General features: G+C 40.2%; 1 protein-coding gene across 1 annotated transcript in view; it reads right to left on the reverse strand.

Moving 5' to 3' along the window:
- LOC142336238 (uncharacterized) overlaps positions 1-7322 on the reverse strand; it is a 35724-nt gene extending 28402 nt beyond the window's left edge. Inside the window, exon 1 of the mRNA XM_075384917.1 lies at positions 4995-7322. Coding sequence (XP_075241032.1) covers positions 4995-6194 — 1200 coding nt within the window. The 5' untranslated portion in view covers positions 6195-7322. The remainder of the gene's footprint in view (positions 1-4994) is intronic.
- Positions 7323-12660: the final 5338 nt, after the last annotated feature.

Here is a 12660-nt window from a genome sequence, read left to right on the forward strand (position 1 = left end):
GCGTTGTAGAATATAAAAAAATTACTTCTAGAGTCTATAACGCTCAATCATCGTAACGGTCGACAATTTGCTCTCAAATGACAAACATGGGTTTTGATGGTATCTTGTCTTGTAATGGGGGATATAACGTCAATATGAGATCTCAAATGGAGAGCCATTGATACAGTTAAAACAAAAAGCAACCTTGTTACATTTTTATTTGACTTATCTCAGATAAGTAAGCCGTAAAGCTCCAACGGAGCAGCTCAGCCCCTTAAGACCTTCTGGGCTTTAACTGTTGATCCCTTTTTAGATGAAGAAAAACTCATAGGTTGAGATGAAAAATGGGTCAAGCGCAAAAATCCAAAGACCATAGGACTAAAATAATGGCTAGAAACTTTGTTTCACAGCAATTAATAAACAAGCAGGAATCCATAAATTGGTAAGTCTGTTTCTAACAGAGGCCAAAAGGGGACAAAATATTCTGCAGCCCATGCCTTAGAATTTAGACAACAGTATATACTGAACATCAGAAGTAAGCTAGCAACCTACGGTTTTGCGAGGAATTTTTTTGAATTCATATTAAATCAGCTTCTGATTGCTTTTTGAAAGCAAGTTTCACTAATGTACTTCTGCTCTTAAGGTCAAGCTTAAAACAATGCGTGGCAAAAATCAGATAATACGCGATGATAATTACAGATACTTTAATTAAAGCTGATAAAATCCATTCACATTTCACAAAAAAGTTCAAGAAATTACAATTTATGCGCATCATTTCCCTCATTCATGTAAAACGCAAACACAAACTCAATCGTAAATGAACACAGGCTGAGAAGAACAACACTTTAAAACAATTTTTCTGACAAAATTTGATGAATTTCATCAACTTTAATATAACGTCAAATTCTCAATTTTCACTCGCAAAACTATAGAGTGTTCAACTTGTGATGTTCAGTATTTGAACGTTGTAGAATAGATTAAAAACAAAATACTTCAAGAGTCTTTAACGCTCATTAATCGTAACGCCCGACAACTGGCTCTTAAATGACAAACAAGGGTTCCGATTGTATCTTGTCTTGCAATGGGGGATATAATGTCAATATGGGACCTCAAACGTTGGAGAGCTATTGATACAGTTAAAACAAAAAGCAACCTTGTTACAATTTTTATTTGATTTATCATAAGTAAGCCGTAAAGCTCCAACGGAGCAGCTCAGCCATTTAAGACATTCTGGGCTGTACCTGTTTATCCCCTTTTAGATGAAGAAAAACTCAGGTTGAGATGAAAAATCGATCAAGCGCAAAATTGCATAAAAAAGACCAAAGGACTAAAATAATGGCTACAAAATTCGTTTCACAGCAATAAATAAACAAGCAGGAACCAATAAATTTACGAGTCTGTTTCTAATAGGGGCCAAAAGGGGACAAATTATTCTGCAGCCCATGCCTTAGAATATCGACAACAGTATATACTGAACATCAGAATCAGCTAGCACCCTACGGTTTTGCGAGGAAGTTTTCAAAATTCATTTTAAATCAGCTTCTGATCACTTTTAGAAAGAAAGTTTTCAAATGTTCCTCTGCTCTTAAGGTCACGCTTAACACAATACGCGGCAAAAATCAGATAATACGCGATGGTAATCACAGATACCTTAATTAAAGCTGATAAAATCCGTCAATTTCACAAAAAAAGTTCAGAAAAATACATTTTATGCGCATCACTTCTCTCCCTCATGTAAAATGCAAAAACAAACTCATTCGTAGTTGAACAAACGCTAAAAAAGAATAACGCTTAAAAATAACTTTACTGTCAAAATTGGATGCATTTCATCAACTTTAATATCACGTCGAAAATTCAATTGTCACTCGCAAAACTAGGGTGTTCAACTTACTTTGGATGTTGTATTTGAACAGTGTAGAATATAGTAGAAACAAAATACTTCTAGAGTCAATAACGCTTGTTATTCGTAACGGTCGACAACTTGCTCGCAAATGACAAACATGGGTTCCGATTGTATCTTGCAATGGGGGGATATAATGTCAAGAAGGGACCTCAAATGTTGGAGAGCTATTGATAAAGTTAAAATGCACCAAAAATCAACATGGTTAAAATTTTTATTTGATTTATATTTTATAAACTTTGTTCAGCTGCGAAAAGTTGCAATGCTAGGATTTCAGATCTCCAATATCCAAAAACAGAGCAAAATTTTGGATAAAAGTCACCCAAGAAAAAAAGATGAAAAAAAATTTGCATCAACCAAATAACCTTTCCATTCAAGTAGTTTATCATCTGCTGAGCTAGAGCCAAGAAAAAAAATAGTCTTCAGTATAGATGGCTTTCTGAAATACCTTCTATTAAAAAAATCCTTTAAAAAATAAGCTCTCTCGAAGACACATTGCAAAAAGCTGCAATCGATTGCGAAAGTAAACGCACAAAATGCAATTTCACATGGTAAACTGCCTGTTTTTGAAGTCAATTTTAGTCAAAATACTGGCTGTTTCTTTTCATTTCCATGTCAATCGGCGCATATTAATCAGAAGTCTAGTAAATCTTAAATTAGAAACATAGCTGGCAGATTGCCAGAAAATAGCCGCAATAGATTCGCAGATCTGCAGTCTAAAAAAACAGTAAAAAATACCAACAAAATCGTCTTTTAATTGAAGGCTGATCTGTTATATTTTGATTAAAAATCTGCATAATTCATTGCTGCCTCTATTAGATGATCTCAAATAACCCTCATTTAGAGTGACACACACCCATTTGACCTTATTGCTTCGAATTAAAGTAAATAAAAGTCAATTTCAAAGTGCGGAAGTCATTTTTGAGGGTGAGGTAAGTCAAGTGTGACCAAAAGTTAATCACGCGAATGAACAAAAAAAACCTCGCTCCACTAAGAGCGAAAAATGAAGTCACGCATGCAATGCAGTTGAAATTGCATGAACGAATGAACAATCATAACCGACTACCGTCGGGCGAATTGCTCTCAAACGACCGGCGGGCGGTTGGCTTCGTCAGTAGCTAGCCACGGGGGGGGGGGGGTGCACCGGGGGATGATGGAGGGGCAAAACCGCGGTGGGGGTGGAGGCAATAGGGGGGGGGGGGTCAACAGGGGAGGGGGGGTGTCTCAACCTCTATGAACCGCCCTTCACACCATAATTATAAGTCTCCAATACCGGTTGAGCTGTGAAAGAGCTGAAAGGCTCTAAGAGCACTTAATGCCCGCTGGGCGCGACCTGTTTATCCCGTTTTTGAGGACGAAAAGTCAAAAGCGTCAGACAAAAGAATCGGTCAAGCGAAAAATCGCATAAAAAAGACCGACAGGACTAATATAATTGCTACAAACTTTGTTTGAGAGCAATTAAAAAGTGGCTGTGACGTCATATGGTCGTAACAGAAATTTCGACGACGAATTGAAAAAACCAAGAGAAGGCCAATAATAGCCCCAGCTATCGCTGTGCGGCTATCAAAAACTGAAAAACCAAATTACAGAAAAAATCGAGATAGAAGTTTGTCAGTTTTCTGCCAGCAGCAGTAAGTTTGGTTCCACGTGAAATCTGTTCAACGTGATCATTAAGTTGTTGATTTCAAAATGCAAATTTTTGCTTTAACTGATGGAAGAATGATCAAGTTGAACATATTTCACGTGGAACTCAACTCACTTCTGCTCATAAAAACTGGCCAGCTTCTATCTGGATTTTTTCTGTAAGTAGGCCTGTCAGTTTTTCTAAATTAAGGTCCATTAAACAGCTGATGATTAAGCGTCGATTGATAAAAAATCAAAAGAAACAACGAATCTTATACTGATATAATTCACTTCAAAAAAGGCATCTTATCAAATAAAATTGCATTTAGTGTGATTACTTTTACAGACTCATTATAGACTGGAACAGAAATCATTTCAAACGAAGTATTTAGTCGCATCGAATCAATTTATCCTAGAAGCCCTCATTAAAATACAGTAGATAGAGGAAACAATCATGCTAATAATCTCCAGCAAAGAAAAACATTTTTGAGATATTTGGAACATTTCTATCATTTTTGTAATTTCATTTTGTTAAAATACAGAAAATTCAAATAAAATAGTAAGAAACAAAAAATACAAAGAAACATAAATCAGCTGACGTCAGATCAATTGCTCTCGAACGACAGGAAGGGTCGATTTAATTTAGAGGATGTGTAGCTTAGAAATGTTTTATGGGTGCAAAAAACCGCATACACAGGAGTTCGAACCCGTGACCTCCAGGTTGACAATCTTCCAACCTAGCCACTCAGCTACAATGTCTTTGCTATTCTTTCGCACGCAACCACTTTTAGCAACGAGCAAATTCAAGCGGAAATTTTGCGTACAAGCAAATTTGCACTTCAAGCGCAAATTTTTCAAAGACCCACACATTTACAAAAATTGCTTCGAACTTCGTTCCAGAGCAATTAAAAACCTCTTTTTTTGCAAAATTGATGAAAAACGGAGTAAACGTGTTAACCAATTTTAAAACTTACATTTTATGCATATAGCCATAAAATTCTGTGGAATCGCCCCTGTTTCTTAACAGCCCCCGTTTACATACATAATAAAGCATCAGTTCGCACCTTAGTCTCACCAATACAAGTTTAAATTTAGGGCTAGAGGCGGATGTGAGTACCACCTTTTACTCAAAAGAGACGTTATCTCCTAGAGGTAGAGTGCTGCTGTTAGGCCCTATGCTACCACGCTCTCTATTTTACTATAGGTCCCTCCCTCCTCCCCCCCCCCCCCCCCCCCCAGCTTAGTGGGCGCATATCTTCACCCCCAGACGCACGTGCTATATTTTTACATGATGATTTACTATGTAATGGCACGTGCTCTGTAACTGGGGGGCGCATAACGCTCTGGGGGGGGGCACAAACGGAAAAGATCCGGCATATTTCTTGCATCCGGTTTATTTTTTGAATTTTCTATTATTTATCGGCCAATCAAAAGCTGCAGGGTTGTCAGGTTCCCTCAAGTTGCGCATTAATACTAAAATAATTCAACCTACCCGGACAGCTTTAGCTACAGAAAATGTCATTCGTTTGGATCCATTGACAATGCTCTCAATTGCAGGATTCATGGCAGATGAGGTTGTCAATTGAGGCACCAAAAAACTGTTACTGCTGCTCGACTGCAGTGTCTTCATTTTGTGTGCAGCATCTCTGTGCTTGATCAGATGTTCTTTCGAAATAAAAACAAGTTGGCACGAATGGCACGCTATGTTATTTTGGATCTTACACTCGATTCCATGGCTGTCGATATGATGCAGCAGTCTAATTTCATTCGCACACCGCAGTCCACAAATAAAACACACATAAGGTCCCGTTAGAAAGTGAAGTCTTTGATGTGCTTTGGCGGCACACTCATTATTAATTGGCAGAACGCATTTCTTGCACTGGAGCTGTTTCGAAATTTGGCTTTTTCTTCTGAAATGATAAAACAATGCAGAACTTGTCGTATAAGCTGCTCCACAATCTACACAACGTTCCAATTGGTCTCCGTTAACTTTGTCACTTTCAAACGGAATAAATTTCTCCCAGAAAGAAGCCGAATATCCAGGTTTGAAGCCCAAATTGACAAACAAAGACTTTTCCATCACATCACTAGTTGGCAGCTCGAACTTCTGATCAACTTGAGGCAAATTAGAACTGCACATTTCTCCGACTGCAATCTTCTGCAGAAAACTCTGCGTGTTAAATACACTGCCACTACATGGCAGAAATGATGAGCTCTTCAGAGCACTTAGAGCTTCATTTACGTCCAAGTTGCCAACTTTGTCCGATGATGCATTTAAAGCCGACCACAAATCCACCTGCTTAGTTCCGTTTTCGGACCATGGAAAGTTTATATGAGAGCTAAGTCCATTTGGTTGTTGTGTCACTGTAGGCAAATATTCCTTGACTAGTTGCATAGTGGTCGTGGATCCACTTTCAAAGCCATCGTCTTGACTGCTGAGAAATTGTTCTCGTTCTATAACTGCTTTCTCTGTATCTTCATATATCTTGGTCAAGTCATCTGAATAGATGTTGTAAGCAGCGAAGAGATCCTTAATATCAGCGTCCAATTTTGCTTTTGGGACCATTTCGTTTTCCTTTTCGTTCGAATGCTGCAATTCTTCTTCCACTGAACAGTTTTCTTCCAGAATCGACGGTGACTGTTGATGTTCTGAATCATCGATTGAAATGAAAGCCTCCGTCGAGACTGGCATATTTTAGCACGCTCCTGTTTAGCGTTGAGACTACAGGCCGCAATGTGAACAACCTTCACTTTGGTCACGATTTGATTCGAGCTTTCAGTCAAATCAACGCGAACAGTGACTCCTCTCGCAATTTTGCGCGGGTGAGCTCCAAAAACAACAGTGAACTCAAAAGGCACCAAAGCGCAGTAAGCCCAGCACCAACACGCAAAAAGCCCCCAACAGTTGACAGAAATAAAGTATGAGTACGTAATAGGGTCTTGGGATTAAGGGATGAAAGACAGACAGTGAGAAAGAGTGTAGAATAGTTGAGAGGTAAAGGCACAGAGGGTGTAAGGCAGAGAATAGCAGAGAGACAGAAAGAGAGAACGAAAATGTATTTGATATGTTTGCGTGATTTCTCAAGCAGAGAGAGAGAGAGAGCAAAGGAGGAGGATTGGAATGGTGGTTGTCGTATGGTGAGATGTTGAGTTGCGTTGTGGTGTTCTGCTGTCGAATGTTGATGGCAGGCCAATCGTAGTAGCAATAGACAGACGTGGGTGCTAGTGGTGGTAGTTGATGGCTGTGCTGTGGTGTTGGAGGAATTACGAAAACATTTGAGATATGTTGTGCAGCAGCTGTAGAGTGTAGTTTGCTAGTTGGTCGGTCGGGTGTAAGTCATCAAATAGAACACAGGAGGGACCAAATATCGTGCATATTCAGGTCTACCACAATGTTAGAAATAGAAAGGCACTAGTGGAGCGTAATTTATTTGCAGTTATCGAACCTTCAACAAATAAACTTACATCTCTCAAACTTTACACAGACTAGCACCACCAAATAGGCAAGTGAATAAAGCAACTAGCTCAATCTCTGAACTTAAAAGCCCGGTGGGGGCCGAAGGCCAAAATAACACCAAACGCATACAAAAACACCACCACGTCTTGTTGCTTGTTGACCGACCACAGCCAACATTAGCATAGCCCCAATGTAAAATGCAAGTAATAACAATCAAATGAGAAATGCTGGCTGTTCTGATCACCTCAGTTGGGCCTCGTGATCGAATTGTTAATCGTGCTTCAATAGCATCATCAGGGCAATGTTGCTAGTCTCTTGATGTGCAAACTACGTGACGACACATTCCATCGTTTCACACTTTCAACCTCTGAAAAAGGAATTAACATATTTCTTAAATCATGATGCACAACTTAGCTCACCAGTCGTAACATCTATTCGACGTTCTAATAGTAACGTTGACAAAAACTTTCCAATGGAACGAAAAAAATTGCAAGTAACAGGCAGTAAATGATACAAATTTGGAAATAACTGAAAGTCGGACCGACATCATCATCATCATCATCAGTCGTTCGCTTCTTCATATATCCAGGTTGAGTTCTTCAAGCCAGTCTATGGCGGTCTCCGTGAGGTGGCAAAGTTCTCCCATGCCTCCTGGTAGGTACGTTATAGGGCACTCTTCCACGATGTGTTGGGAAGATGGCTCAGGCCACAGACACAGGTAGTGTTGTTCCAGTTGGACTTGAGCGCGCTAGTGCGGAGGCGGTTGAGCCGGCACCAAGACCTCCTGGGGAGCTTGTCCGAGGCCTTGTTGAAATCGACGGGGATTTCTTCGTTGAGTTGTTGCAATATCGTCTGCGGTTTCTTCGCGGGGAATTGGATTCTGCTCTTCAGCCGGGAGCGTCTTCTGGTATCGTCCACAAGGTGATTCAGAAGTTTGATGTTAGAATTCTGACATGTGCGCGCTCTAGCGTCAACAATGCTGTCACGCCTCTTGCGAGGATTCTCCATGTTGGACACGAGCGGGAGGAATGTTGGACATTCTCCGTGTTGCACGCGTAATCAGCCAGTGACTGTACAAGAGCAAGCGAAGAGATGCGCAGGCTCCTTGGCTTAGTGCCCCAAGACTTGCCGGCAAGCATTCTAATGAGGTTCACACGTTTCTGGAGCTTCTCGGCCGTGTTAGTGCAGTGCTGGTTGTAGGTCAGAGACCTGTCAAGTTCAACCCCGAGGTATTTGAAGCTCGACTCCGCAGGGACCTTTTCCCCATTCAGGATGATATCCAGGTCGGGCTTGCGGGGACCCAGGTTGATTTGAAGGATTGAGGCGGAGCTTCCACTTCCGGTAGTAGTCCGCTAAGGCATTAGCATCAGCTTGGAGGTCCGCCTGGACGGCGATTGTGGTTTTGCCTCTGGCGAGGAGGGCGCTGTCGTCTGCGTACATGTACTTGCTGCACCTGCTTGAAGGGGTATCATACGTGTAGCAGTTGAACAGTATAGGCGCCAGAACGGAGCCTTGTGGCAGGCCATTCCGTACCCTCCTCCATGTGGATTTGGTGTTGCCAGTGTGGACCCTGAAACTGCGGTTAGAAATCAGGTCTTGGATGACCTGAATGACGTGGACATCCGGGATCATCTTCGTGAGCTTGTAAGTGAGTCCGGTTATCCAGACAGTGTCATAGGCTGAAGAGAGATGGACAAAAAACGCAAATGCAGCTGTGTTTGGTTGCTAGATTTTGCAATCTGATTATAAGGTAACTACATAAACAAAGTAAACCATCAAATAGTTAAATCCCAGCTTGAAAAAATTTCTGCCGAGGTGTACACGAAACTAAGCGGACATGTCAAAATGCCAGCGATTGAAATAACTTTCCTTGATGATTTTGGAGGTTTTTGGAATAAGAGTTAATTTCTCTCTGCATTTGTCTACAACCATCGATGCTTAAATCTTACACTTGATTTTAGGAATATTCTAAGATTGTCCAAGAATACCCAAGCCCGAGTGCGGTTCGTATAAAAGATAGCACTTCGAACAGCTTACAATTGTCCTAAACCCCAAAAAAATCTTTTGTGGCTTAGAACTATATACTAACCTGAAATATTTCGAAGTCAGTTTTTGTCGGCAGAACTCTTGCGAGAAAAAGGTATCTACTCATTCGAAAGCTTTCAAGAAATAGAATTGATTGTCAAATAAAATAAAATTTGGTTTTCGAAACGGGCTCATTTTTTTACCCGTTTTTCTTTACATTGCGTACACTTAAATATATACCACAAAGCACGCTGAAAATAACAAAAGTTATACACAAGTGCAAACTTGCAACATGAAAGAGCACCAAAACAACACAACAGCCTATGAAGAGGATATCAAAAGAATACAGTAGAAAACGTAAGTAAGAGCTTTCGGACAAAATTAAAATGAAGCCCACAAATTTTTCTAAAAAGAAGAATATTTTTCCTTCCGTTTGTGCACACCAGCATTGTGGGTGCAAATTATTTGTAACCACTACGCTCGTTCCATACGTTTAATACATGAAATACGAAGAAATGGTTCGTTTTCTAAAACGGGGGCGGGACGTGTTCAGATAGTGAAACGATCTCTTCCATTGAAACTAATATCTGCTAAGTTGACATGAGACATTTTCTCGGCTATCATTACTGAAACCGAAAGTCAACGCGAGACCATTAACGCATGGTAAAAGCGATATTGAAGACAATGATCCTCAAACGCGCAACTATTTTTTGATTGGTAGAGCTTTTTCTAATGTTACAGCTTGTATGTTCAGAGAGAATCCCGCCTTGCAGGCAAAAAATGGACACACGTACGACAACGACTTAAAGCAATTTGGAAAAGGCGTTTGAGAGAGTACGCACCAACTTTGAACACCTGGAAGAAGTGGAACAGACCCGAAGCCGGAAGTCGACTATATCATCTAGTTCTTTGGAAGAGTGGACTCCACCAGGAATACAACCTTTGGAAGGCCTGAAAAGGACGTTCACCGGTACCAACAAAACTGCTGGGTCTTGTTAAGTAAATACGGCATTAGGTCTTTCAACTAAGCTAGCCAAGATTTTTTTTCAAAACTACTCCCGAAGGTTATGTAGACCCCGAAAATGTTATCGGCATCGATAATTCTTTGACCTAAGCTTAAATTTTACCGCTTAGATGTTGTAAGGCCTGGTTTTTTCCAAAACTGAATCACTCGGAACATTTATCAAGCAACCAAAGGGGCACGTGAACTTAAGAAATAAAGTTGCATTCTGACTATGTTTTCAGAGAAAGTCGAGATAACAGATAAGACAGACAAAGAGCAGTCCCCGGACCATATTTAGGATCAGACTTCTGCTACAATTCCAACCGATTCTACATATCTTCTCCATCGAACAAGTCCTTTCCATCGAACTTGAAAATGGAAAACCGTTCAATAAATAATTCTCGTTCATCTTCGAGAAAGTCAATGTTTTTGTCCCAGTCATGATTAATATGGAAGGCAATTATTGCAGCCATCAACTTAGGCTCCAATGTATCTTAAAAAAATCTTATTTAGTATGAGCGTTCACCAAGATTCTTAGAAAAACAAAACGCAGAAATTTAAGAAGTCAAATTAAGTAGTTGTCAAAAGTAGTTGAGTCTAAGTAGAGTCTTGAGTTTATTCTTCAATTAACGAGTTTGTAAACTCCATAACAGGAGAAGAGAGAGCACTTGCAGCAGCAAAGAAATGAAATGACAGCCAGCGCTATCATTAGCCAATCGACATCTGATCCCTCTGAGGAAGCACAGGAGAAGGCAGACGACTCACTCCACACCTTGTTGCCTCCAACGACAACAAAACTGCCATTTTGGCAACAGTTCACGATGTGGCCACGCCACTCAATTTGCTGACAGCCAACAAGAGAAAGCAACGTACAACTTTCAACATTTCAACTGAAAACAGCTTTCAGCTAACTTACCTGTAAAAACAGACTTAGTTTACCTGAACCTTTCTCAGCAAAAGAGAAAAGTGATGAAATTTAAATCTAGAACAAATCAGAAGGTTAAATAGTTCAAAGGTCCATTATTGTTTAGATGAGGCTTGCATCAACCTTGAAAATCCTACTAACGAGTATTTTATCAATCAAAGCAGACGACCCGAAGAAAACTTACGACGACGGGTTACAAAAAGGCACCTTATTTAATGAAAAATCAAAAATATTGTCAGAAAAATTTGTCCCAGTCCAGTTTTTGGTTCCTTTCCCAAAGTACAACGTCAGCGTGAAGCCAGAACTGAAAGCACTTTTACGAAACTTGAATGAGAAATGGAATCTACCATCAGCATCTTGCCCACTGGATTTTTCAACAAATTTTCAGGCCAATACCTCGTCCTTTAATGTAGACTGGCTATTAAGAAAAGTCGAAATTGAAGTTAAAAAAAAATAAGAAACAGACGTTGATCTTATTAGAAATGAAACAGCTACATTCCTTAAAAATGAAGATAAACGAACATCAAGAAAAAGATGTGGAGCCCACGTGGGAGCCCCTGCAATGGCTGGGATTCGACTCTTTGGATCAGGGATGATGGTAGGAGGAGCAGCCAATTGTGGATTGACAGGTATCTTTGGTTCATGCCAAGATCAGGCAAAAGAAAACGCCACAAACATTGAAGATTTGGGCACAGTTACTACAATTCTAGTCGACCACGTATCGAAAACAGAAAACGACGCAAAGTTCTTCAATGTACGTAATAAATTAGCGGAAATAGAGGAAGCACAAAAACAGATGACAGAAACTTTAAATAAGAACTGGCAAGTTGTAAAAGAACAATTGAAGGCCATTGAAAAAAATTTTCATATATTGAGAGATTGCACTCAATTGTTGTTTTCAAATCAACGACTGAATTTCAATTTTGACACCACAGCACCACTTATGTCGCTGTTGTACGCTGATGTTAAAATCTATAGAGCTGCGGTGTACACTTATCGAACAAACATTCTAAATTCGATCTCGACTTTACGTGAACAGCATCTTCCAATGTCGATCGTACCAAAAGCTTCTTTAATGGCTATTTTACAGTCTGTCGCCGATGAGTTAATTCTTTCTGGGAGCAGACTATCCTTAGCCATACCTCCAAATTCTGACATACTCTCCTATTATGACTCCAAACTTCTGCGTGACGTTATTACAGTCAAAGAAGGGTTGTTGTTAATCCTTGCGATTCCGTTAGCTTCACGACAGACAGTTTTTACTACTTATAGCGCAAAGGTTATTCCAATGCCTCAGGATGAACCGAGAATGTCAATTAAATGGGTTATTGAGGACCCATATCTTGTTATCTCGGAGGATCAAATGGAGCCAATGACACTGTCGCAAGTCCAATTTGGCAGTTGCTTAGGCTCATCGCGGTATCGTATTTGCCAGGAGCCTTTGGCATCTCAAGCAAATCACCCCTCATGCCTAGCAACGCTATTTTTGAGCTCACCACTGAAAGCTGCCGAAACATGTGACACGGAAGTTCATTACCTACCGACTCAAGTACAGGCAGACAATCTTGGATACGGCATATGGCTCATTACCTCAGCGACAGATGCGTACGGAATGAAAGAATACAGTCTCGCATCGAAGCACAAGTCATGGAATCGTCTAATTCCGGGTGGTAAGATCTGTATCATGACAGTGGATTGTGAATTTCAAGTAAAAATAGGCGACAATATAAAAATTTGATCAGACTTGG

Source organism: Convolutriloba macropyga, chromosome 3 (genome assembly GCF_964194025.1).
Source record: "Convolutriloba macropyga chromosome 3, txConMacr16.3, whole genome shotgun sequence".
Taxonomy (NCBI): domain Eukaryota; kingdom Metazoa; phylum Xenacoelomorpha; order Acoela; family Convolutidae; genus Convolutriloba; species Convolutriloba macropyga.